Source organism: Botrytis cinerea, chromosome 2 (genome assembly GCF_000143535.2).
Source record: "Botrytis cinerea B05.10 chromosome 2, complete sequence".
In the NCBI taxonomy this organism is placed as follows: Eukaryota; Fungi; Ascomycota; class Leotiomycetes; order Helotiales; family Sclerotiniaceae; genus Botrytis; species Botrytis cinerea.
Window position 1 is genome coordinate 595,484 of NC_037311.1, and position 25,594 is coordinate 621,077.

At 43.0% G+C, this 25,594-nt stretch overlaps 9 protein-coding genes across 11 annotated transcripts; 4 read left to right on the top strand and 5 right to left on the bottom strand.

Annotated features, from left to right (window-relative positions):
• Window positions 1-424: 424 nt before the first annotated feature.
• On the top strand, window positions 425-1,792 carry BCIN_02g01490 (hypothetical protein). Its single transcript, XM_024691133.1, has one exon. It carries the CDS (start codon window positions 813-815, stop codon window positions 1,551-1,553), a length of 741 nt encoding a protein of 246 aa, XP_024546903.1. The 5' UTR covers window positions 425-812; the 3' UTR covers window positions 1,554-1,792.
• Window positions 1,793-2,286: 494 nt separating this feature from the next.
• On the bottom strand, window positions 2,287-5,245 carry BCIN_02g01500 (hypothetical protein). Its single transcript, XM_024691134.1, has 10 exons — window positions 4,636-5,245; window positions 4,385-4,521; window positions 4,248-4,330; window positions 3,935-4,032; window positions 3,764-3,884; window positions 3,332-3,710; window positions 3,149-3,279; window positions 2,757-3,090; window positions 2,570-2,675; window positions 2,287-2,505 (listed from the first exon to the last, which is right to left on the bottom strand). The coding sequence occupies exons 1-6, from the start codon at window positions 4,844-4,846 to the stop codon at window positions 3,434-3,436; spliced, it is 927 nt and encodes a 308-aa protein (XP_024546904.1). The 5' UTR covers window positions 4,847-5,245; the 3' UTR covers window positions 2,287-2,505; window positions 2,570-2,675; window positions 2,757-3,090; window positions 3,149-3,279; window positions 3,332-3,433.
• A 635-nt stretch (window positions 5,246-5,880) lies between these two features.
• Window positions 5,881-7,419, bottom strand: BCIN_02g01510 (hypothetical protein). 2 transcript variants are annotated; one of them, XM_024691136.1, is made up of 2 exons: window positions 7,342-7,419; window positions 5,881-7,289 (listed from the first exon to the last, which is right to left on the bottom strand). In XM_024691136.1, exon 2 carries the CDS (start codon window positions 7,275-7,277, stop codon window positions 6,360-6,362), a length of 918 nt encoding a protein of 305 aa, XP_024546905.1. In that variant the 5' UTR covers window positions 7,278-7,289; window positions 7,342-7,419; the 3' UTR covers window positions 5,881-6,359. The 2 variants fall into 2 exon arrangements, with proteins under 2 accessions (XP_024546905.1, XP_024546906.1); XM_024691135.1 differs by having other exon boundaries at window positions 5,881-7,419.
• Window positions 7,420-7,662: 243 nt separating this feature from the next.
• Window positions 7,663-9,868, bottom strand: BCIN_02g01520 (hypothetical protein). The gene has a single exon (XM_001558925.2). The coding sequence runs from the start codon at window positions 9,796-9,798 to the stop codon at window positions 7,837-7,839; it is 1,962 nt and encodes a 653-aa protein (XP_001558975.2). The 5' UTR covers window positions 9,799-9,868; the 3' UTR covers window positions 7,663-7,836.
• Window positions 9,869-9,937: 69 nt separating this feature from the next.
• Window positions 9,938-11,296, bottom strand: BCIN_02g01530 (hypothetical protein). The gene is made up of 2 exons (XM_024691137.1): window positions 10,577-11,296; window positions 9,938-10,515 (listed from the first exon to the last, which is right to left on the bottom strand). Exons 1-2 carry the CDS (start codon window positions 10,584-10,586, stop codon window positions 9,995-9,997), a joined length of 531 nt encoding a protein of 176 aa, XP_024546907.1. The 5' UTR covers window positions 10,587-11,296; the 3' UTR covers window positions 9,938-9,994.
• Window positions 11,297-11,316: 20 nt separating this feature from the next.
• BccnA lies at window positions 11,317-13,917 on the top strand. The gene is made up of 4 exons (XM_024691138.1): window positions 11,317-12,002; window positions 12,063-12,652; window positions 12,703-13,616; window positions 13,677-13,917. Exons 1-4 carry the CDS (start codon window positions 11,816-11,818, stop codon window positions 13,690-13,692), a joined length of 1,707 nt encoding a protein of 568 aa, XP_024546908.1. The 5' UTR covers window positions 11,317-11,815; the 3' UTR covers window positions 13,693-13,917.
• Window positions 13,918-18,191: 4,274 nt separating this feature from the next.
• BCIN_02g01550 (hypothetical protein) lies at window positions 18,192-19,541 on the top strand. The gene is made up of 2 exons (XM_001558919.2): window positions 18,192-18,619; window positions 18,798-19,541. Exons 1-2 carry the CDS (start codon window positions 18,325-18,327, stop codon window positions 19,163-19,165), a joined length of 663 nt encoding a protein of 220 aa, XP_001558969.1. The 5' UTR covers window positions 18,192-18,324; the 3' UTR covers window positions 19,166-19,541.
• A 158-nt stretch (window positions 19,542-19,699) lies between these two features.
• BCIN_02g01560 (hypothetical protein) lies at window positions 19,700-21,012 on the top strand. Of its 2 annotated transcripts, none has more exons than XM_024691139.1 (2): window positions 19,700-20,085; window positions 20,143-21,012. In XM_024691139.1, the coding sequence occupies exon 1, from the start codon at window positions 19,838-19,840 to the stop codon at window positions 20,081-20,083; it is 246 nt and encodes an 81-aa protein (XP_024546909.1). In that variant the 5' UTR covers window positions 19,700-19,837; the 3' UTR covers window positions 20,084-20,085; window positions 20,143-21,012. The 2 variants fall into 2 exon arrangements, with proteins under 2 accessions (XP_024546909.1, XP_001558968.1); XM_001558918.2 differs by having other exon boundaries at window positions 19,700-20,079.
• Window positions 21,013-22,101: 1,089 nt separating this feature from the next.
• Window positions 22,102-24,573, bottom strand: BCIN_02g01570 (hypothetical protein). Its single transcript, XM_024691140.1, has 8 exons — window positions 24,254-24,573; window positions 24,170-24,202; window positions 23,884-24,123; window positions 23,732-23,827; window positions 23,603-23,678; window positions 23,365-23,548; window positions 23,220-23,313; window positions 22,102-23,169 (listed from the first exon to the last, which is right to left on the bottom strand). Exons 1-8 carry the CDS (start codon window positions 24,459-24,461, stop codon window positions 22,361-22,363), a joined length of 1,740 nt encoding a protein of 579 aa, XP_024546910.1. The 5' UTR covers window positions 24,462-24,573; the 3' UTR covers window positions 22,102-22,360.
• Between the last annotated feature and the right edge of the window lie 1,021 nt (window positions 24,574-25,594).

Genomic DNA, 25,594 nt, shown 5'->3' on the forward strand with positions numbered 1-25,594 from the left:
AACAGTAAACGAATGTCAGAAAAAACAGATAAGATATGGAAGTACCCTTGCGAATGGAAAATAGGTGATATTTTCAAGCCTGGCTCAACTTAAAAGCACAGGTGATACTCCTTAGAGCTTCGAAATATCGGTTGAATCGAATGGCAAGATAATCATCTGGCTAATATCATGAGCGTTACCATATGAGTGGTACTGCTCTAGAGATACACCTGCTCAAGATCGAATAGCATGCCCGAAAATATTTCACTAGAAATCCTTGCATATAGAATACAACACTGTTCGACAAACGACTGAAATGGCGACTGCGTCGGGGACCTCGGAAACTATAGGTTGATATGTCGCTTATATAAGCGCACGTGGATACGTGAACTAGCAGCGCGTCGCGCCTCTGGTCCTCATCAACTATGAACTTTCCACAACTCATGAAATATCCGACACTTCTTCTTCCTCAAGATCATTTGATTGTGCATCATAATGAATAAGAGTCACCTTTTCTAGAAACATCGTCTCATAACGTATTTGTGTCGGGAAAAAGACTCATAGGGTAGGTCAGCTGGTCATGGATCACACATGACTCTAACTGCTGAGCATCACTGCCTCAAGTTGTCGCAGACGTTAAAATGGCAATATATAGCAGCCTGATCCTTCCCATAAGTGGGAGTGCTTGCTTTGCGAAACTTCATTGCTACTAGGTCACTATTCGAGATTACTGCAAAGATTTGGCTCACCATTCTCTGACACCGTTTTTGTTCCTCTTTGTCTACTCTGAGAACGAAGCTGCAGTGTGCGCCCTGGCACCCGAAGCTCTACGAATGCCTCACAATCACCGAAAACCAACTTTGTCTCGAGAGTCCTCCTCTAGCTCTACCCAATCTTCACGCTCATCAGGCAACCGAAAACGTTCGCACAAAATGTCAAGGAACTCTCGATCACAACGACATCATACACGAGATAGAGAAGATAGACAGAAGAAAGATGTCGAAGACGGGGTAGTCGGCGTAGGGAAGCGCGTTTATAAGACAGTTGAGAAACTCGAGAATCCAGTGAAGAAGCTCGGCAAGCTTGTTCTTTGGAGTGCCCCGTTAATCCTTGCTGGGCTAGAGGTACGACATGAATGGCATCATCATATACACAAGAGAAGAATGATGGAGAAAGAGTACGAGAAGGCACATCTGGAAATACAATTACAAAAGGAGAAGGATGGGAAGAAAGAGGGCATTACGGTGGAGGAAACGAAGAGTCATGGTCCGACACAAGAAAGAGAGAAGGATTCAGCAGCTACACCTGCACCTACTTCTGAAGAGGTGCATATCCTGCCTTATCCTGTACTAGTCGATCGACAGGGCGAATACCCAAGACGCCACCCTACGCGGCGAGAACTAGAAGAGAGGGATCCCTATTTGTTACCTCCCATAGCTCCCGAAGCGCCATGTCAAGATATGTGGGAGATTAGACAACCAAGGATTCGAGTGAAACAACCAGGCTCTAGAGAAGTCCACTTTCCTCAAGTCCGTTCGCGTTCCGAGTCTGTTTATGAATATAGGCGTTGGTAGATTGTGAAGGGGCTTTCTTTTCCTTCTTTATATGGCATTTGATTTTATTTGGAGCGTTCAGCGATGTTAGACTTTGAAGTTTTGTCGATTAGACTTCATTCTTCATACCCTTTGTCATACTTTTACCTAGTTTATATACCCATTTAATCATGTTCTTCAGTCATTAGTACTGGTGTTGGCTTGATTGCTTTTGTTTTAAGCTACTTGTAATTTAGATCGTATACTACTTAGTTCAACCAGATTGATGCTTGAAGTGTATAATTGTAATTTTCCCGAACAAAACTCGTGTTGACTTCCTGACACATAAATAGAGGCAAAAATTCCCCGTACTTCACACACTTCTATCATGATCATGTACCACTATCCTCCTTCCCCGAGTCAAAAGTCTTCCCAATCATGCTTAGTCCCTCCTTCATCTTCTACTTCTCAATCCAAAACAGAATCCTCCCACCTCACCTCCCCATCAATCTCTTCAACCCCCTTCCCAGAGACAGCGTCCGACGGGAGTGTACGAGTTCGCGATAGACAGCGTATTAACACGCGACGGGCCTGGCACGTCGAGATGCAATTCTATCGACTAACTTTAAGCGAATAATGTAGAAAGTAGAATATTTCAAATCCCCATGCTTTGAATGAAAGAAGTTCTTGCGACGATTTTTTTGATTTTTTTGAGAACGTGACTTTGGAAACCTCGTTATCTGACTACAACTCAATGCTCATCATATCTTGAAACTGAAATAAGATTGAAAATGTGTAGAAATTGTAATTATGATTTATTCTGTGAGTTCCCCGTTATTCTTTTTCTTCAATATATGATCTCTAAACTCTTATTGCCTCTCAGCTTTGTCATCCTCAACCCCCACCCCCAATCCCCCTCAAAATTCTCAAAGACGATGCTGTCTCACATAACACGCCGCAATGAGCGCTACAATCGCCGCGAACACGGATACAGCTGATTATCCATCACATTAGTCACATATCATCAATATCAAACCACACAGAAGAGAACCACATACCATGAGTATAAGACAAACAATTCACATAAACATTCGTTACGACTTCTCCCAATTTGCCATCGAGATTCCGCACGTATTCAATATCCGAAAGCACTTGTTCGATGATCTGCAGCGAAGAGAAGAAATGCTTTAGCAACTCGGATTCGCGAGTTCCAAAAGAGAATTAGAGAAGGGGAAATCCACATACCTTCTGTCTCCCCTCCCACCCCTCAAGCGCAACCCTAAGACCCTTCTCAAGCCCCGCTTCCATCACACTCCCTGCCGCACTAACGCCAACTACACACCCTATATTTGCGCTCAGAAAGAGTCCACTCGTGGCAATCGCGAGTTCTTCCTGTTCTACTCCCGCTGTGAGTCCTATAAATGATGCTGAAAGCGCGATTCCGTTACCGAAACCTCCAGGAATTATGTAGAGAGATTCGAGGAATGAAGTATGGCCGTGCCAGCGGAAGAGGAGGAGGGTATAGGAAGTTAGAGAGGAGAGGGCGCCGAGGAGGAGGATAGGTTTGTAGTGTCCTGTTCTATGGGATGTCAAAGAGGGATTTTCCCGAAAGGAGAAATAGAGACTGGGAGACTTACTTATGGATGATGTATCCAGCGAGGAGACCTCCTATTGCATTTCCGATTACAGAAGGCATGAGATGTGCACCTGCAGTTGTGAAAGTCGCATGATCGGTGACTTGAAAATAGATTGGAACTAACATCATCATCTATCCAACCATTAGTCACTGAAACCAAACACATGTTCAAGAAACCACATACCGCCATCTGAGCACCCGATTGAAAGCCCAAATTGATATAACTGGTAAGCACGTCTCGATTCCGCAACAATCTCAGCGGGAAAATAGGCTCTTTAGCCCAAAATCACTCGACGAGAAAGAACAAAATTCCTCCAGCAACTGAAATGCCCAAGAGCGATAGCAGTTTAAGATCGGTCCAAGGGATTCGATGACCACCAAGATCAAGAACCATGAGCCCGCAAACAATCGAGACGGAAAGGAAGATTGAGCCCAGGAAATCGATACGGCGTAATTTTGAGAAGTGTGATTGATTGCTGCAGATTCGTTGCGGTGTGATTTCCAGCTTCCAGATCACTAGAATCAAGGCTAGAATAGTAGGTGGACATTGTCCTAAGAATGACCTAAACACAAACAAATCAGAAAGTAGAATACTCCACATGCATCAGATACTCACCACCGCCACCCAACAGTATCAGTCAAGAACCCTCCAATTGGACCTCCCAATGATCTTCCAGTTGTAGCTGCAATATTAACATAGCTTCTCCATTTCGCGACTTCTCTAATTGGAACCATATCTTGCGGATATGAAATTAGCTTTGTACACAATAAGGTCCGAGGAACACACCTGCAATGACGATTGATACTAGACAATTGATACCAGCGCCACCAACGCCTGCGACTAGTCGTCCTACTACTACTACTGGGAGATTCCATCCCAATCCACTGAGTTATGTGTTAGCTTCTTACGATCAACCTATCAGACACACTTTTGGGCGAGAAACATCAAGTCCGATGACTAATTCCGTAATGCCGCACCATACCATATAGATATATATTTGCGCTAGCAATAATGCCCCGCAAAAAAAAAAACTCAAGATATTCACTCCCTCACAAACACCATTAACAATCGAGATTTTTCCACAAGAAAACCAACCTACCAAATCGCGCAACCCAAGGCAAAAAACACATAAGAGGCTAATATCGTACTCTTCCTCCCATAAATATCACTCAAATTTCCATACTAAGTGCTAATTAGACAAAATCCTATATTTTGAGCGCAAGCTTGACAACACACCAAAGACTGAGTCGCGCACATAGCCAGCATATACGATGAGATGAGCCATCCTGCATTTCCCAGATCATTAAACTCGCTACTGATTGTTCCGCTCGTAGCGAGAACGAGCGATCCGTCTGCATTTGCTATAAAGACGCCTAGAGAATTGTGAGATTGGGTATACTGATTGATATTGAGAACGAGAAAATGGATGAATAATATGCTCTGGATCAGAGAGTCTTTAAACAACAAGTCCAAATCATTACACCTACCCAAAAGAAGAATCGAAATGACGCTCGCTATATTACGCGAGGTCTCCGGCAATGGATTAACAAGGGGTATCGTGCATACAATGGATTCCTCATCGCTGCGAATGGAAGGCCCATTGTACTTCGTGATTTGTGAATTTTTCGCGTCCGAAAGGAGAGGGGTAAATTCATCATGCCTCGACCTTTGAATCATTCCATTGGTTGCGATTGACATGCTTAATGGGAGGCGCCGTGAGGCGATGACGAAGCTGGGAGGAGAATGGTGCAATGTTTAATTTATGGAGAAGAGAGGAGTACCACGGAACATATATAGTAGACGACATCTCTCCAATTTTTCATATGAAATGCAAAGTTATCTAACATTTTTTCTGTCTAGTGGGTTCCTGCACCCTTGACAATATCAACAAGTGGAGTCGCGGACAGAAAACAGTTTCTACGGAAGAGATCTAGGTTTCATCCTGTGATTCCTCAAATGGTTCGAAAGCTTGCAGACATGACACTAGTACATGAAAGCAAGGATTGATAATGGAATATCTTTCAACTACGAGGAATCTGCCAAATTTTCAACTATTATCACCAATTGGTCGATCCTCATCTCTGGAAGAGCGACTCCGGAAGAAAAGAAATATTCATGGTTAAGGATTGATACTCCGCCAAGGGGCTGTTTTGTTTTTACTACACCCCGCAGTATGCAGTAAGACGACTAGGACAACTTCTTATCTGGCTTGCTGGTCTATAGGTTGTTATGCATGGACAATGATACACTGCCTTATCTTTTCAACTACAGCATTGGCGGCTGATTCCCGCGTTCAACGCAATTACAAAAATGTTGCGAATACCATTGTTTTTGAGTCTACCAATAACTTGATCAAAACCAATTGGAGAAAATGACAAGGAAAAAGTGCCGAAAGATCCTCGTCGGTATTGTTGCAGGATCTACAAAGTTTGAAGGCTTATACTAAGGAAGACTTTCATCACGTTTATGAAAGTCGCATATCAATCGAGGAACTATCGGAAGACTGTCTGGATGAGGCCGTTGCGTCTACTTCCAGACTTCGGTTTCTTCGTGGGGGTGGAGTAGGTAGCTCACGAGTGGTACGATGATCTCGTGTTCCAGGGTAGCATTCGACGGATCAACATGAGATCAAGTATAGGCTAATGGATTTGATAACGAAGCCAGCCGCATGATGGAGAATTCCGTCTCGCGAAGGCTGAAATCTGCAATAGCGTTGAAGATTTCAAAACAAATGTAAAATAAATAGGCATTGTATAGCAGACAGTGGAATATAATAGTAGTCTATGGCTCGTTCAAAGAGTTGGAGTTGACTATTCTACAGCGGCGCATTTGAACAAAAATATAATAGCTTCACATCCCTATTGGTGTGGATTCAAAAATTCGAAACCGCTGTACAATGTCAACGAATAAGGCAAAAGTCCGAACCTCATGTATGCAACTCCTGGAAATATACAATCGGAAAATCTGATCGCTGGACTCGGAGTATTCGAGGGGTAAGTCTCCATAGTTCGGTAGCCGTTCCAATTGTCTTGTAAAAGGAAAGAAGAAAATATGCGGAACATAAAGATTAATATGGTTTTGATTTGTGCCTTCCTTGGCTTTGAAATCTGTTTCCGGGATCCCTTCCGCCCAAATTCATCCAAGAACTCCGAGATTTGATCCATGTGCAACCCCAATGCAACGCTAATACATGCAAAAAATCGGGGTATATTCAATCCCTCAACCACGCTCTTCGTTTCTCTTCCTTTTTCTGTTTCCTCTTCTCCTTGAATTGCTTCAGTTCTGCTTTTGATAACTTCTTGCCACTACGTTCTTCCTTCAAGCTTCTACCATCATGGTTATTTGCTGCTGCATCAACGTCGAAAAAAGCGTTCATTTGCCTTTTACTCTTGTTCTCATCATTGAAGTTCTCTGGATTTATCTCTGCAGCTTGCCAACGTCCTGTAAATCGATTGAATTGGCCAGTTGCTGCGTATGCGGCGGTTGGATCCAAACCAACAGCTGCTGACTCTTCGACTGTCGATGATTGCGCATACCAGGCAGTTGGGTCATAATCTCCGTGGATGGCAGGGTCATAGCCACCGGCTGGACGAGAAGTTGGTTCGATTTCTGTAGGTACAACAGCAGATTTTATAGATGGTACGCCTGGAGGACCAGGCTGCGATACCTCTGGAACACGAGGATTATCCCATTGTGTGGCTCCCGTAAAGCGATTGTAGAAGTAAAAGGCTTGATTTGTCTCATCCCAGACTGGTGCCCAACCATCATCTTCTTGTGCGACAGCTGGAGGTTGTTCATTTGGAAGGGGTGGAAGAGGTTCTTCTGGTAATGGCGGGCCCTCTGTGGCAATATCTTTTTCGCTTGGATTACTTTCACCAATTTGATTATCTTTCAAATCCGTATCATTATCTGATGCGACGCTTTGCTCTTCTGTACCTGTTGATAAATCTTGGGATGTCGCATTGATTTCTGATTTCTCAGATTCTGCAGACTCCCCGTCAATCTCTGCATGCTTCAATTCTGTCTTATCGTGGATTGATGAGTTCTCGTTGTCTGGAGATTTTTCGACATCGGCTTTCGTCGAGTTCGCCGTTTGAGGATCTATGGTACCTGAATCTGGAGTAGACATATTGCACTGGATCTATTATGCATCAGAAAGAGCTTTTGACAAAAGAAATGGAATGGCCTGCTACAAGAGATGATTTGCGGAGTAGAGTAATTGTAAAATGTTGTAAAATTTATGTTAATTGATGTCGCAAAGTTGAAGATTCAAGAGTTTATCACCAATGGCTTTCGAGCCTTGGAGCGGCCAGGCGCTAGTATGGCGCTAGTGAAGTATAGATGCCTGAGGCTAATGTGCACACAATTAACACGTGATTGAGCAAATCAGCGACAACGTTGACATGTGAATTGAATGAGAGAAAAGGGGGTAAAAGAAGGGAAAACTGTTGGAGATGTTCAGATAGTGTTCTCTTTCTTGCATGTCGTGCGACAATACTATGATAAAAATGCAATGAGAAAATTCGTTAAGTCAAATTTTGAGTGTCCACTGTCCAGTGCATTTGCCATAAGAAACCCGTTTACTACAAGCTTCAAATGATGTTGCATAATTATTTGCTGATTTACAATTAGCTAGTATTGTTTCATAATACAATAATGTTACATCGATGCTAATTATTCGTTGGTTCTCAACGTATGATATCTTGCGCAGACCTGATGACTTCCCGTGCTTTCTCCAGATCTCGTTCGATGACTGGATCTAATCCTTTGCCTTCCTCTGCCTTGTTCAGGTTTTCACCAACAATCGTTTCCACGTTTCTCACAGCCTTTCTACCCTCTTCCCTAACTTCGCCTTCCCAGTATGCCCGCGCAGTCTCCCATTTGTTCTGCATCCGCCTCATACTCCACACTATTCCAAAGGCGGCGACTGCTCCTGCTTCGTATACAGTCGTGGACATGTTACTCACATACATCAGACCGGCAAGAGCCGAAGTCAAGGATGAAGTACTGAGAGTTTGTAGAACAAGCTTCTGGGCCAAGGCTTGAAGAGCAGGAATGGTAGTAGTACATAAGAATGACCTAGCGATGGGAATATGTAAAGGCCAAGGCTGAGGCTGTATCTTCATTGGTGTATCCTCATCCGCTTTGACTGGGATAACATCTCGTAGTTTTGGTGGAGGGGGTAATCCTTCTGGAAGGACCTCCTGGACAGGTGTATAAGCCCAATCAGAGTTTTGTACAGAGTCAGAATCAAGAGGTATGTTTCGATAAACTCCAGCTTCTTCCGTCCGTCCGGCTAGATATATAATCTCTTTCTCGGCCTCGGTCAAGAAACTTCGACTCAACATATCAGACGTGATCATAGAAACATCATCAACACGCCAAAACAACTTCCACCAACCCAGCTTACGCCATCTCTGACCACCAAATGCTACATCCAATTGATCCCGAAGCTCAGTGTGAGCACGTTCAGACCAACTAGAGAGCTCATGACGTAGTGTTGTCATCTGGGCCGATGGTATTCTGGTAGACAAAAGAAGGGACAATTGTCTAGCTTGTTCTACTTTCAAGCTTTTATCCGCGTTTTGTATTATAGATAATATCAGTCTGAGGAGTGGTTCCTTGATAGTATCTTGACTTGAGGATGCACCTGACTTCATCCAATCAATAACTTCTGGAATACCGCTTGAGAGCCATTGATGCTCGTAAGCCATCGCATTCTCAATGCTCTTACGGAATGTTTGTAGAGCTTCATTGCCAGATGAAATATCGACAGATGGTATAGGTAGAGATTTTGCTTCAAAGTTTGGAACGTTAACAGCACTTCCGATAGATTCTTTGTTTGCATGCAAAGGATACGAAAGAAGAGAAACTGCTCCCATGATTCCTTGGCCCAGAAGAAACGATTTGTGTACGGGCGTTGTAACTGGAGTATAACGGGCTGCACTAGATGGTATCTCCATCGTCGGTACTAAAACCGTTTCTTCGAACAGTCCGGTTCCGTCATTTATTGGAGGCTCCATTTCCAAAACCAATATCTCCATTTTATGCGCATTGAACATCGGCGAAGAAATGTTTATTTCGTGTACCAGCCTACCATTCCGCTCCGAGCTTTCTTCCTCATTATGTCCCACCCTTATCAATAATGGCCGGTTCATGTCGTCGCCATGGATTATACGCCGCTCCCATTCCTCCTCCGCTTTCAATGGATCGGCCAAAATGAGCCTCAGGAGCTCTTTGGCTTTTTGAAGAGAGGTTCCACCATCTGCAAGTCCTAATATTGCAACTCTTATTGTCTCTTGACCCTCCGGTTGTTCTAAACCTCTCAAGGCAAGCTGTAACCTGGAGATATTCACATAATTCGTGGCGTGTTTTTGCACCTCGAGCAATGCCTCTCGTAGAGAACTGCGATCTATTTTAGAGACGTTGCCAATCCTTCCACTATTTATAGATTTTGTAGAAGCAGAAGATGATTGCCGGACTGGTGATTGAGGGGTAGTTAAAAGTTTGCGTTGTCGAGGTTGACTTCGAGGCCTCTCAGAATATTGAGACAGAGTGCATATCGGACAAACATGCGATTTCTCGAAAGTGTTTGGCGTTCGAAGGGATTTTTTCCAGCCAGCTCTCGCCCTAGGTATTCGTGGAGGCATTATGGTCGAAGCAAGAGAGACAAGATTGAAGATTTTGGGAAGCTCAACCTTGAAGGTTGATGTCTGTGCCTTATATCTAAGGTTAACATCGCGATATTCGAAGCTTCAGTTACGTCACAAATTGCTGCACAGTAAAAAGTAAGGGTAGTATCTGGTATATTAATTATCTTTGGGTCTTTTGATAGTCGTCTCATAATCATGATTTATTTAATCCCATTCCTCCAAACGCTCTATCGAGTTCGTCACCTTCTTGACTTGGTACAGCCACGGGTGTTTGTGCGAGGCGTGAAGCATCATTATTTGATACATCAACATCCATGAGGTTTTCACCTCCTGCAATTGTCTTCTTCTCTGGCTCCAGTATTCGAGCATCACTGTCCAGCCATCCGGGAGCTACTCTACGCTTCTCTGCTAATTCTCTTGCAGCTATCGCATCTTCCCACGCCTTCAACTCTCTGTCTGCATCGTCTTGTACTTTCTGTATATAAGCTTGAAGTGCTTTGCAAGATGAGATAATCTCATCTGGATGTGCTGCATGGCCCGACGATGATACAACGTACTGAGATCTCCCGTCGCTGGACGAGGCTGAAGCTGCCGTAGATGATGGTGGCAACGTTGAGGGAAGAGTTTTATATGTGTATGGGAGAGTAGTCGCAGTAGGAAGAGAGACAAACGGTGAGACCGTTAGAGGTACCTGCGCTAACAGTGGATGGGTACCTGAGCATTGTTAGTTCTTGAGTTCCTCTATCGGTGAAGTTGTACCAGGGGGGCACTCAACGGTTGTCCATGATTTAAATGGATCTTGGGAAAGAGCTATGACCCGTAATCTTCTATCAATTGGTCTTCGTTTCTTCCAAGCAATAATAGACAATTAATCGGAATAAGATTTACCAAATAGTTGGCGACCCTTGTCTTTTTTCCGATAAAAGGGTTGCGTGTATTGTTCTCGAAGGGTGAGTTAGGAGAGAAGAAGGTTGGTTTAGTCTTGGAAACACGATATCGATGAAGCCCCTGGCTCTGGCTCTGGCTCTGGCTCTGGCTCAGGTTCTGGGTCGAGGACTTTGGAGTTTGGAGATAGCTTTGCTTTGGAGATTGGTTGGGTCTGGTTGGTAGATAGTTCTTTCCTCTCTCGTACAATAGATGCAGTCATATGATCTGGCAATTCGCGACGAGAAAGCGTGTGTGTATGTAGGTATGTAGGTATGTAGATATGTATATACGCGCTAGGTATGTGTATGTATATATGTACATACGTATATACGAAGCGAAGTGCGATAGGTGTACCTAGACGGGGATGGATGTAGATTGCACCAAGCAGGTATTTGCACTTTCTGGTGTTCTCTCTGTTCTCTCTGTTCTCTCTGCTCTCTCCTCGTGTGTCCCGTCCTTGCACGGAATGGAGAGTATAATACGAGTGAAGAGATGTGGAACCAATCTGTGAATCGATGGGCAGAAGAGCAGAAAGTTGGTCGAGGCTCAAGAATCCCCACAGATAATCGTTTTTGCTTATGTGTGAATGGCAGTAAAATGGCAGTGAATGGGCCCTTCACCCTTACCAAATTTGTTAGGCAGTCTCGCAGTCTGGCAATACCCTGGGATTTGCCGCCTTTTTATTAAACTTCACCTCCAGCTTTAGGTTAACCTTCCCCGAAACACAAACAACTTGAACCCTTTCACAACTTATCTGATTGTCAGCCTTATTGACAACAGTCACCAACGACAGCGAGGTCAAGATACTCTGCCTTTCCCTCGATTTCCATCACAGCTTCCTCGGAGCCTTCGTTTGGATCTGTTTAATCTGCTCAGGAGCTCATACAAGTTATTCACGACTTAATTTGTCTGCTTACTTTAAGGGTCCATTTCGCCTGTATTGCAAAGACTCCCCTTTTCTTCAGCTTCTTCGTGCCATCCACGCACCTATCCCGATCGCAAATATCCAGTTACGACTGATCCCTTTTGTGACACTACCGTCGCCAGAAAATACCATATTCCTTTATCCTTTACACCGTTCGCCATCATGGACGGCGAGGATCAACCCAAAACCCCGCTGACCCCACTTGCGCCAGCGGGCATTGAGAACAGGATGCAAGTTGATAATGCCTTGCGAGCAATTCATCAGAAGAAACCTGTGCCAGAGATTGATTTTACTCTGCATACTATGGAAGATGGAAGTCAAGTGAGCACGATGGAAAGAGTGTGCAAAGGTATGGTTGAATTCATATGCGCAACTGCCAGAGCGCGATGCTGAATCTATATAATTGCAGATGTACAAGCACCTGCCATGGTCCCACCGACAGATCAACAATTCTTCTCGCCACAAGATCCATCCAAGCCAAATTTACAGTTCTTGAAGCAACATTTCTACAGAGAAGGTCGCTTGACCGAAGAACAAGCTCTGTTCATTCTCGAGGAGGGCACAAAAGTATTGAAGCAAGAGCCTAACCTTTTGGAGATGGATGCGCCAATCACTGTTTGTGGCGATGTTCATGGACAATATTACGATTTAATGAAGCTTTTTGAAGTGGGTGGAGATCCAGCTGATACCAGATACCTCTTCTTGGGAGATTATGTCGACAGAGGTTACTTCAGTATTGAGTGTGTGTTATATCTTTGGTCTTTGAAGATCTGGTACCCAAACAGCTTGTGGCTACTTCGAGGAAACCACGAATGTAGGCATTTGACAGATTACTTCACATTCAAGCTTGAATGTAAGCACAAGTATTCAGAGAGAATCTACGAAGCATGCATGGATTCATTCTGTGCATTGCCTTTAGCGGCTGTTATGAACAAACAATTCTTGTGTATTCATGGAGGTTTGAGTCCTGAGTTACACACCTTAGATGATCTCAAGAGCGTATGTACTATTGTTACCTCTTTTGAGACGTCACTAACTTTGGTTGGCAGATTGATCGATTCCGCGAACCTCCCACTCACGGTCTTATGTGCGATATCTTATGGGCAGATCCATTGGAGGAGTTTGGACAGGAAAAAACTTCCGAGTTCTTCATTCATAATCACGTCCGAGGTTGCTCATACTTCTTCTCATACCCTGCTGCATGCAACTTCCTTGAGAAAAATAACCTTCTTTCAATCATCCGAGCACATGAGGCACAAGATGCTGGTTACAGAATGTACAGGAAGACTCGAACAACCGGATTTCCTAGTGTTATGACCATTTTCTCGGCACCCAATTATCTCGATGTCTATAACAACAAGGCCGCTGTACTAAAGTATGAGAACAACGTTATGAACATCAGACAGTTCAATTGCACTCCTCATCCTTACTGGCTACCAAACTTCATGGACGTTTTCACCTGGTCTCTACCTTTCGTTGGAGAGAAGATTACCGATATGTTACTCGCAATTCTTAGCACTTCTTCAGAGGATGAGCTCAAGGATGATCAAACTCCATCAAGCACTTCTCCAGGTCCTATATCGCCTCCAATCAATTCTCCAATGGATCCGGAATCCATCGAGTACAAGAGAAGAGCAATCAAGAACAAAATTCTTGCAATCGGTCGTCTTTCACGAGTCTTCCAAGTTTTAAGAGAGGAATCCGAGAGAGTTACCGAACTGAAGACTGCAGCTGGTGGTAGACTTCCTGCTGGAACTTTGATGCTTGGAGCAGAAGGTATCAAGAACGCGATTACTAATTTTGAGGATGCACGAAAGGTTGATTTGCAAAACGAACGTCTCCCACCTAGTCACGAAGAAGTCACGAGACAGAACGAAGAGGGACGAGAGCAAGCATTGGAGAGAGCAAAGAGGGAGGCTGATAATGATAAGGGGTTACAATTGCTTTCCAGAAGGCTTAGCACGTGAGTTACAAATCTAAACCCCAATCAACTAGTCATTGCTAACATTCGTCGCCTTGGCAGTGATCGTAAGAAATAATAAGATACAAATATACAAAGGGAGGTAGGGAATCGGGAGCACTTTGGGAAGCTATTATGATAATCGATTACGTCTTGGAGGTCATCTCAGTGATAGTCTTTGGGAAGCTGCCATGGGGATCGATTTAAGTCGATAGATACATTTTGATCAATGATTTGCGTACTTAGACTGTTGATGCATCAATTGCATACAATGTTAAGTCTAAATTTATATTTGAAAGTTTTAAAGCGTGATGTTCGTTATTATTTGAGTCATTACTTGATTCGTTGAGGCTCCTTTTGTCCAGTGTATGTATGAAATCAGGCACTGTTATGTTATCTTTAAAGAAGAATGCTACAGGTAACGTCACCTCTTCGTACGCAGTACTGCTAACTTATCCTAAATAGGCAATACCCATAATATCCATATACATCAAAATCAGTACACTTCTCTTCTTATGTCTGATGCATTGTAATGAACATTTCATTTTTCTCAAGGAGGGTAGTTGGTTATTTGGTTGTATTCTGTTGCGTTGTGTTGTGCAAAATGGTAAATTTTGCTCTTGCTTTATTTTGTTTTATTTTTCTGGTGTAGTGGGTGTGGTATAGTGGGTGTGGGTAGAGATATGAATAGTGAGGAAAGGGAAGTAGGTACCTAGGTAGATAGGTACTGGGTATATGAAGATCTGTGTGTGTGATTGTATGATTGTGATCGTGTGGTTGTGATCGTGTGGTTGTGATCGTGTGGTTGTGATCGTGTGGGTGTAAGTAGTGTTCCGAGGGGATGAGGGGATGAGGGGATGAGGGGTTATGTAAAGAGGGAGGGAGAAACAAGGGTGGATATGGGGGGAGTATTTGATGATATGATGCTCGGAGATTGGCGCGAGTATTTGTTGATATTTATCTTGCTTGGGCTATGGGTTTGGATCTGGATTTTTTAATTAGTTGGGTTGGTGGGTGGTTAGGTGGGAGTTGGGAGTTGGGAGTTGGTTCTGGGATGATGAGATTTTGGTATTTTGGTATGTTGGGACGTTAGGATCACAAGATCTGAAGGGTATTTGAATATTTGCTTGCTTGAATGCTTGAATGTTTGGATACTTGGATATTTAGATATAGAAGGTGATTTGTATCCAGGAAACAGCTATTCTATACTTGAGGAGTTAATTCCGAAGGTTTTGAATATTGAGACGTGAGGATATGGAAATACACTTTGGAGTTTGGAATTGAAGAAGATGGAAATAGAGTAGTGACTTCTTCCTCTTATATTATATTGTGAATTTGGAAGAGGTGTAGAAGATATGCGATGTATTTGTAGTCGCTTGAGGCTGACTTGCGTTGTGCTGGTCTGAGTTGACTTGATATGAATTATCAAGAATTCTTCCCATCTATTCTTCAGAAGGAAAGAATCAACGAATCGATCAATGAATGGACTCTTTTTTGGTATAATTTGAGGATACATATAAAATACATATAGATTGTGTAGTAGAAGAGATCACGATGGGTTTATAGATGTAGGTACTAGATACTAGATACTAGATACTAGGTATCTTACATCATTCCACATGTCAAAAGAATTCACTTTCCTACATGAATATGCATACACGCTAGCTGATATTAGTCATCCCGCGATACATTGTCTATTGATCCATAACCATCACACAATGCTCGAGAAATCTGATTTCTCCGTGTATCAATAATAAAGATGGATGGGGGTATACATATCTATCACCCACTTCAATAGGTTGAAAGGGAATAAAAGATACATGCATGCGAAGATTTGAATACGCAATGCTCACCGCTATATGTGTCGTTCTCCACACTTCTTCGTTTTCTTCTTCTTGGCTTCTCACGAAACAGTTTGTGTTGGGTTGTGCTTTCATATTGCTGCTGTGTGGTTGCAATGCTGATGTGGAAAATTTATTTATCTATCATACATACTCACCGCTGGGATGAAATACAAGATAGTGTGGAGAAGAGTCGGAGATAAAGCAGTAGTTGGAACTGTAGTTGGAGATGGGAATGGGGATGGAGGTGAGTACATTGCATTATTATTATCGACTAAGATTTGTGTGGAGGTGTGCGTGGATGTGGATGCGGATGAGGAGCTACGTACTCTGTTAAAGTGCATACGTGCGTGAGTGACACGTGGGAGAGTTTGATGCTTATGCTGATGCTTGTGTTAGTGTAGGTAGATATGGATACAGATGTGGAAAAGAAGGCAACATAGAATACATCCAGCTTCGCCACCTATGATTGAAAAATCTACGCGTCGAAATAAATCCATGTTCATAAACATGATTGTTTGAAGAAAGTCTATTCTATTCGAGACTTATGAGAGTAGTGATAATCTAACTTGCGTAAAGATCATGTCTTGAGCAGGGTAAGAGTGTTTTCTACATGTAAAATAAGAATTGATGGCTTGATATCTAATATTGCTGTTTTTGGAAACTTGTGTTTTTGAAAAGATACAACGTACTTGTAGCTTCATTATCGTTTCAATGAAACTCTGCGGCTCGATATTGTGCAAGAAATTGATGTTGTTTCTGAACGCAGCATCAGTAAAAAAAATTACCTGTTTGAATGGTACTGGCTGAGATTGTCTCCGCCAAATAAACGTTTCAATTTAAGTGCTCGAGCACTGATTAATCCACAGTATCCAAGGAGCTTCGAAAGCGATTGATCATCACTCACAATGACCACTCAACTGCACGATAACGCAATGAAACTGCTTCATGAAAATCTCAAGTGATGTTTCCCTGTTAATCAGAACCTGCGCATATGTTTTGGAAAATATCCATAGAAAATCCCAGCATAATAATTCCTTTCAATAACATAATACCACCCTATGATATCATAAAAGAAATCGGCGCACCTCCCACTCCTTACCCCACGCCTCGAATTTCAATCCTCCCACAAAAACCTCTACTTGAGATCTGAGGGTACTGACGGAGAAATATCGGGAGTTTTGCCAAGCGAACTCCTATTTCATTCATTGACGACGATCTTCATCATCATCATCATCATCATCGATGAGAAGAATGTCCTGATTCCAAGAAATGGTTTCCTTCATGAATTGAAAGAGCGTGCATTCGCCGAAACTTAAGAGAGATGCAAATTTCGAAAATCTGGTCTACCAGCCGTCCATCTCGCGTAAATCGAAGAGCTCATCGAACCCCTGTATTGCGTGCTCAATACACCTCGGAAAATCGAACTTTCGACCATTCCTTTGGTGCATCTTGAAAGCTCGAATTTCAGCATAGATCGAATATAAGAAGAAAAGAAAGAAAGAAAAAATTAGATCGGGTTATGTGAGAGGATTATATATTACTTTGATAGGAGGCTCGTGAGTGTTGCTGGCGAAAGGCGGGAGAGTGATATCAACGTTTTGATTTCAGCGACGCATGGCCCAAAATGATAATTCCCGTAGAAATACTTGTTTGTACAATGCACATGCATGCTAGCAAGTCTTTGTGGAACCCCCACTCGACCGGGTAAGCAACTCGGGAGAAATACAAATTTGTACTGATGTCTTTTCACCCCTTCACCATATGTGACACTGGTGGTTTTCTGGCAACATTGGTGGCTTTATTGATGTTTCTCAGCTGCATGAGTGGGGTTCGTAGCTTATTCAGGCCAGGCATTCGAAAACATTGATTGGAAAATAACGGATATTTGAAGAGGTTATATATCATGAATTTAGCTCTTGGACTCGGAACAGTCCGCGAGGTATGAAAGCTCCTAGCTACCGTGTCCACTTCATCCACTCTATCGTCGTTTTTGATGCAAGACGCCATCAACTCAAGTGGAGTCCAATCGGCAATCGGAAATTTAATTACTATACGAAGAAGTGATTGGATTTGAATACGGCCTGTCAATGTCAACTTGGTTAGTAAAGTGGGCTACTTGAGAGGAGGTTCAAAATTCTTCGATCTCGACTTTCTTTGTCTGTTCACAGAGGTTCAAAATTTCGTAATATCTTTGTTTTCTTCGGTCCTTTTGTTGAATAAAGTTATAGCTCGGTAATCGAGAGAGCCTGATTGAATGGAACATATAAAGCTTTATAGGTTGAAGGTATTCGGGTAAAACTCGATAGTCCATCTATCTCATTTTCATCATTCGTTATCAGTCTGGAGTCTGTGTCACTGCAGGCTAGGACTCCATTTACGCACATTCGCTAGATGGTACAATTGTTCGTTTGAAACACATTCGCAGAACGAGTAATCAAATCAGGCCTTTCTTTTTTCACTTCTACATCTGCAAACACATACTGAATGAGGAAATCCCACGCATATTTTTGCCTCCTTCGTAGATGCTGGTCTCGGGCGTTCCTTTCCGCATACCTGGGATCCATTCACCTGCGCCTTACGACGCCTCACCCCATCTCCACGGCACGACCCTGGAATTTTCTCCACGCTATCGCATATAGATAGAGCATACTTACATAATATTCGTACGCTCTGCCGCCAATAGACATCCATAAATCAAACATATCCCACTTGTCGAACTTTGATTTCCAGCTTTGAGCTCGAGTCAACTGGGCGGGGTGCTATAATAAATACCCTGAAGATTGTGTGATATCTGCATTTCTGGTGTATTTGTTTTGTCGTCCTGTCAGATCGAATTAGCACAACAATTTACCATATAACACGTCGCCATGACGGCCACGCAGATATATCCGTCTATCGCTCCGATAGCAGAATCAGAGCTTCTCTACCAATCGCAGCATTTCGATCCTCAATCACAACCCAGTTTTCAGCAACAGCAGCAGCAACAACATTCATATTTAGATCCTGCCCTAGCCCAGCACGATCTAAGAGTATTCACTCGAGGGCTGGCGCAAAATCCGAGCTATGATACCCCAATAGCGCCATATCCTGCCTCGGATAGTAGTGAGGGTTCGATGGATATGTGGGGAGGTGTGATGAATTGGGTCGATAGACAGAATACCAGTAAGTTGTTCTTATTGATTTCATTCGCTCTGTGGGTAGAAGCATGCATTCGCGGTCGACTGGAAAGGTACTTGCGTTCTAGAACAAATTGTTCGGACAGAACAAAGGCAATCGTCATACCCCAACTTCCCCGCAGACCATTATAATGCATAAATTTCGAGATACTAACTCTTATTAGCCATGCCTATGCATCCATATCTGCACACTCAGCCCCCACCATCAGCACCTCTATATGCCAAAACACTTTCCTCGCCCACACAGTCGCTTTCCCCAAGGGAACCGAATGCAAAGCGCGATGCATCGACTGCAGCCTCAGCACGATTTCGCCAGAAAAAGAAACAGAGAGAAAAGAGCCTAGAAGTCAATGTGAAAGAACAGAAAGAGAGAATTGAAATGATGGAATGTAGGATAAAGGAACTAGAAGGCGAAAACGGATTTTTAAAGGAATTGGTGATGGGCCGAATTAAGTGGAAAGAGGAAAGAGAGAACGAGGAAGGAAATAGCGAAGAGGAGAAGAAGTATAAGGATGATGGAAAGACGGAGTAACTGGTGTCTATAGGCACGGCCATACATGAAGAATGCGGAAAGAAAATGACATTTGCAATCCTGCTTTGTTGCGTGGAATCGAATAGGACTCGTTGGGGTTCCAAGTATATACCACAGACTTCTGTCAGATATTCGTTTGTTGGACTAGTTAGCTTCACTTTCTTGCTTTTGGTAGATCCTTCCATGGTTGAGAGTTTAATGTTTTGAATAGTAAGGTTAGCAATGCAATATGATAGATCGCTCGTGTCTGCTCCGCTTTGATAACCAACGTACGTACATCGAAAATACAATACGCAGTTCAAGAAGCCCAAGAAGTGATAAATGTCGATCGAAGCAATTTACCCAAACTTACTCCTTGTCATCGCAGATAGACTCAATAGTACATGCCATAGGACATACCTAGGTAGAAGAACAGAAATAACGAAAACTTACATAAGTCCTGATAGTTGGGGAATTCCTGCGGATAAATATTAGCCCGAGCGGCCGCTTTCTCCGGACACTTTCCCTCAATTCAGCCTTACAGAAACAATTCTAGAGGGGTCTGTTGGATTTGTTGGATATCAATCAATTGTCATCATTCACGAAAATTGTAAACTCAGAGTCAGTTAAGACAAATCAGGAACGTGGAAGCTGTAGATACTCTTACTTCGCTTTCTCCAATCGAAAGTCAACATGCCTCTATCAACCATACACTCGGCGCCAGCGTTGGACTCTTTCACACCTCTAGTAGAACATCAAACACAAACACCAAGCACATTCTACGATGCTAGACCTATTTTACATTATCATGCCAAAGCTGCGCGTGCAGTCGCCTATGGAGATTATATAAAAGAATTGCCATTTTTTGCAGATGGTCCAGCACAGAGTTCAGAGGCAGCTGTTGTAGAGACAGTTGACGCCTATATTTCCACTGAGTAATTGTTCATCTCTCACCATTACACATATTGCGCAAAGGCTGACTTATTTTCTTCGTCCAGGAATGTCACTATATTCAATAATACTACCTCCGCTGGACTCGCAATACCCTATACTTCTATATCCTTACATGCCACTCAACGTCTGCCTGATCCTACAGATGCATCGAAAGGAGAGGTAACCGGGTTGTTCATGCAATTAGAGACACCTCCTCCAGCCGGAGATGATACGCCATCAATTATCGAATTGGTCCTTATCCCCGCCGAAGCAGATTCTACACAAACATTATATGAAGCTTTAACGAACTGCTCAAATCTCGTACCAGATGAAGAAGACGAAGATATGGAAGGAGGTCCTGAACTTCAATTCGAGGGTAATGTTGGATATGAAGGTATTAGCGGACTTCCAGGAGTACAACAAGGAGTTACGGATGGTGGATTACCGCCTCCATTTCCAGGTAGTGGCGGCTGGATCACAGCGGAGAATGTTTCGGAATATTTTGACGCAGATGGAAACTGGATTGGGGGTGGAGAATCTGTTGAAGTACTTGGTGAAGGCGCTGGAAGGGTAAGAGGACACGATGAGGTTGACGGAGAGGCTGAAACGAATGGCCACGATGAGGGCGATGAGGCTAGCAAACGTCCAAGGACCGATTAAGGAGACAACTCTTTGGATTTTTGCAGTTACGTAACATGGTTCCAAGCCGACTGAGCCTATTATATCACATATTCAGACGCCTCGAAATTCCATAATTGAAGCCAAACCTCTAGGAAGGTCACTTTGGACATTTTCGCTGAGCCATTAACGTTCATTGTCGGAGAAGAGCTATGCAAATAAATACCCATTTCGCTGCTTGGAGGATTTCTTCAAGTAGCTAAAACCATATTAACACGACTATGCGATAGGCAATATAAATCAATATAGCGCGCACACATGTATATTCTTCCTTCATGTGACAGGTAACAAGTGACGTGGACATGTCTTCTCTTGCAATTTGATAGCGTCAATTTCTTTAATTCATGGTACGGTTTATCTATCCTCGAATTGTAGACTGCTTTTCCCTTTTTGCAATCCCTCTCCTATAATTACCCTTATCCTTTTTGTTGTCCTGAGCTATTTTGGGTTTGACGTCTGACGGTGTAATGATTTGCGCTTCTTGTTCTCTTTTGATTTCCTATTCTATTCTAGGAAACCTCGATACAAGTTACTTACTATGTGAGGATCCAGCCAGAAATTTTTCTATTTCTCTTATATCGGTCATTTCGTAGATTTGGAATTCCATCTTTGATCTCGATGCAATGTTAGTTCGCGATAGCCGACGTGTTAGCCTTATTTGACTCTAGATAGGCTTCGGTGCAACCCTGACAACAGTCTGGAAATTTTCTCCGTGATATCTCAAGTGGAATTATAGTGATGATAGAGTACTCCATGCAATCTGTTTTGAGAGATTGAAAACTAGAAGCCAATCGGGTTCGTCTTTTTCTCTTCATATATTATAGGTCACTGTTTCCGCGGGTTCAATCTGATAGATGTTCAGAAAGGCTGCACATTCGCTTGCTGCACGTCGGATGGGGGTAGGTGTATTTATTAAAGTGTTTGTTGTTGCATGATTGTCTCGTCCACCGGTACTCAGAACACTATTTGTTGACGAAAGTTTCCGATATGATACCCTGATATATCACGCGTATTCATGAAGTTACATGCATCATAGAGAACAGGCGTGAGCATTCGAACCCCCCGAGTCTAGGGAAAATGATGGGAGTTTTTCGTAGACCATCGATGGGACTTGGAACAGATCGTTGTAAGAACTATTTCTACAGCAGATAATACTTCAAGCGGGAAAAAATAAGAATTCGCAATCGGACCCAGCCCTTTGCCGTTGATTTTGAAATTGAGCTTAAGATATTGGCATTTTAGGATATGATGTCATTTTCCAAATTCAAGATGATTTAAGGCCACTAATTCCATTACTTTCTTCCACGTGATCAAAGCTCGACTTTGAGAAATTACTAAATGTGTTTTGTGACTTTTATTCGATACATACATTTACCAGTAAAGTCCAAACATCGAAAAGGCGGTTAAATTCCTAATAACAAGCCTTATACTCCAAAAGCGGCTTTATATAACTAGGCTAGGAGGCCGTTTTTGGCGCTACCTGATTTTTCCTAAGGCTCGGTTAATTGCCGAAGCCTTAATAACAAATAACATTCTCGTCTCATGGCCTTCCATGTTGTGACTGCATCCCTGCATCCCAAAGTCTTTCAATTGCCCTCAGAGAGTTCACTCTTTTTCCAACACCTTCTCAACCCCACCATCTTCCGATGGTGTAGTCGAATCAATTTTTCTCCCCAGAGCGTCATGTGCTCTATCCCAAGCTTCCAACTCAGCATTCGGTACTTTGATTAGACGATGAGCCTTTGAGCTTTCACCATCCATAACTATCAATTCTTGCCGGATCTGGTATTTACCAAAATAAGGCAGGATATAGATCCAGAATACGTAATAGAGGATGCAGACACCCATAATGCCTAAGCCAACAGCACAATAAGTACCATACCAAAAGCTCACATCGCCACCATTAGCTCCTCCGGGGGGAGGATACCACGGCATAACCAGTAGGAAGACATTGACCGCTAGTGAGAAATAAATCGCTACATCCCATGTTTTATAGTCTTCGTCCACGATACCGAGTTTCTTTCTATTTCTCCTGATAATGAATAATCCAATAGTCAATGCGGACAAAAACAAATTACTTGGATAACTATACAAATCCACAATAAAATTGAAAGCGTCGCCTGAAGGTGGAGCCAAAATCATGAGAACAGTCAAACCCCATTTGAGAGTATAAGCAGCGAGAGGAGTTCCGAAAGGTCGAGTAGAGGCCCACATACGGGGATAGGGAAGTACACCTTGACGGCCGCATTCTCTGATGATGCGGGATGAGCCTATGTTTACTGAAACGATGTTTCCAAACGCTGATAGAGCAATGAGAAAATTGAGGGCGCGAACGGATTTTCCGGAACCAAATACTGCGGTGAAGAAAAGAGAGGCGGCGAGTTGACTTGATTCTTTGAGGGTTTCTTTAGGGACTAGAAGACGTGTTAGTAGGGATATAGAGTTGATTAGAGGGATTGCATACTAGCTGCAAAATAAGCGATATTACAAAGAATATAGAGAATAGCCACAATAAGAAGCGAAGCGGGTCCGGTACGTTTTATGGTTCTTATTGGGTCCTGGGGATATTAGCATTTTCCTAAATTTGGTGCGGGATATTAAAATCTCACTTTGACTTCCGCAATGACATTGAATGCATTTGCGTATCCAGAGTAGGCAAAATTTATCTTGACTAGTGCATTTGCAAGTCCATAACCACTATTTGTTGTACCGGCAAAGGCGTTCTTGAAGTTTGCTGTGGGATCTGCAACTTTGGTGTGGCCACCTAGCACCACGAGACCTGCGATTGAGATGCTGAAAGATTATATTAGTATAAATGGCGATAACAAAATGAATCTCTTGACTTACAATATGAGCGTTATGAGCTTGATCACTCCTATCGCGTTTGATATTCGCAGAGAATGTTTAGTGCTAAATATTACCACTATGACACTACGTCAGCTGCTTATAATCTCATGGGAGTGGATTTTTACTAACAAAGGGTAATGAAAGTTATACAAGCAACCGCTAATCCCTTCTGCTCCCAAGATGAGGGAGTGTAACCAGCCATGGCAAACAGATAATTACCCATGACTAACAATCTTATTAATTTTCATTGTTACTCAGTGCAGCGTTGAGAAAGCACTCACCAATAGCATTGCTACTACTGAAAGAAAGTAAAACCGATTGCACAGCGAACGTGGTCGGAAGAAGATACTTTGGTCTCGGATACGCTTGCTCCAGATACACCACTTCAGCTCCCGATCTGTTCGGGAAGAAACTGGCAAGCTCGGTGTAGATTGAAAATTGGCAACCGGAGATGAGTAAACCGAGTGTCCAATAAATCAAAGCTAGACCGACTGAGCCTACTCCTGACAGGATACTTGCGGCTGGAAAGTATTAGTCTGAGTTTCATGTGATAAATGTTGGACTTACGAGTCGAAAAGACACCTGTGCCAATCATCTGACCTATGGACAGTTAGCACTTTGTTGTCACTCTTTGAATGGGGTGAACAATACCAATATTCAAAAAGATTGTAGTAAACCACGTAACTTGCAAACCAAGAGGCGATTCATTCTCGACTGGTGCCCCGGAAGCTTCTTGATACGTTGGTTTCGATCCATTATCTCCATACTCGTGAACGAATTCAAGCGCTCCAAGTTCCCTAACTTCCGCTTCTCCAGTATGGCGGTTTATCACGATTTCTGAATCTTTGGTCTCCGACATCTTGATTGTAAGCCGCCAGTAACTGACTCTTCATTACCCACGGCGAGCATCATAGATAAGTACAGAGATCAAGCAGCTTACCGATAGCCACAATAACTCCATGTCTAAGCTCGCACAATTGGCGAAATATTGCATCACAGCCGTGGTAATGTACGACGTTTGGAGCGACCAATTGTCTAGCAGCATAAAATCCCACACTCTGCCGTTTCATTGCGCCATTACTAGGGTTGCAATCGGCAGTAAAGAGAGTGCTATATACCAGGGTTGATAGAGTAGTTATGTGGTTGGTGTGGATCTAATCTTGTAAGCTCGTCATAGGTAACATGCATTTCGTTATCAACAGCGATAATGCATGCCACCACTAAAAACCCCTTGATGTAACCTCAGATTCCCTAAAGAATGATGGCATGAGATATATGATGTCCCGAGTTGGATTCCATGTCTGAATTGAGAAAAGACTTTCGTTGTCCTACCAATAATTGAACTTGTGGGATATTCAGTATTGAGCAGGGGTCTTACCCCTCAACTCACTTTGACCAATCTTTGAGATTGGTATATTATCTTCCCCTCTTTAGAACATATAGCATCGTATGCTTCTCAAAGTCGAAGGCAATGCCGTGGGCCAGGGTTTTAGGCGTCGTTGACTTTATCTTCTACCGTCGGCGTCAGCGAGCTGTCCTGATACCCGGTCTAGTAGCACGTCTTTTCCAGTATTATTGGTCAATACTAGGCAGGTTCAGATATTTGATCAATTGCAGTCATAGTTCCCAAAATACAAGCGATTGTATTATCTGTACAAGGAAGTTGAAACTCTAAATCAGATATAGACTTTCAACTTCGGGGAACTAACCAATTACGTGAAGTGAATGAGAGAGTCCAAAATGCTTGACTGGGTATTTTTGTCTTCAGACTCTAGACTTGACTATTGAAAACTTTATCCCATTGTCCCACAAGTATCTCGGTCAAGATTTGTGATAAGACTCAGCTGTGCGTACCATGGACCAGTTGGTCCCAAACCCATAACTCTCCCCCGGTCTCCCTGAAGAAATAACTCACTCTAGATTTATTTTTTCTTTTTACTGTGTTTATATCTCCCCAACTCTCCATCACCCCACCCCCAAACCTACCTCTAA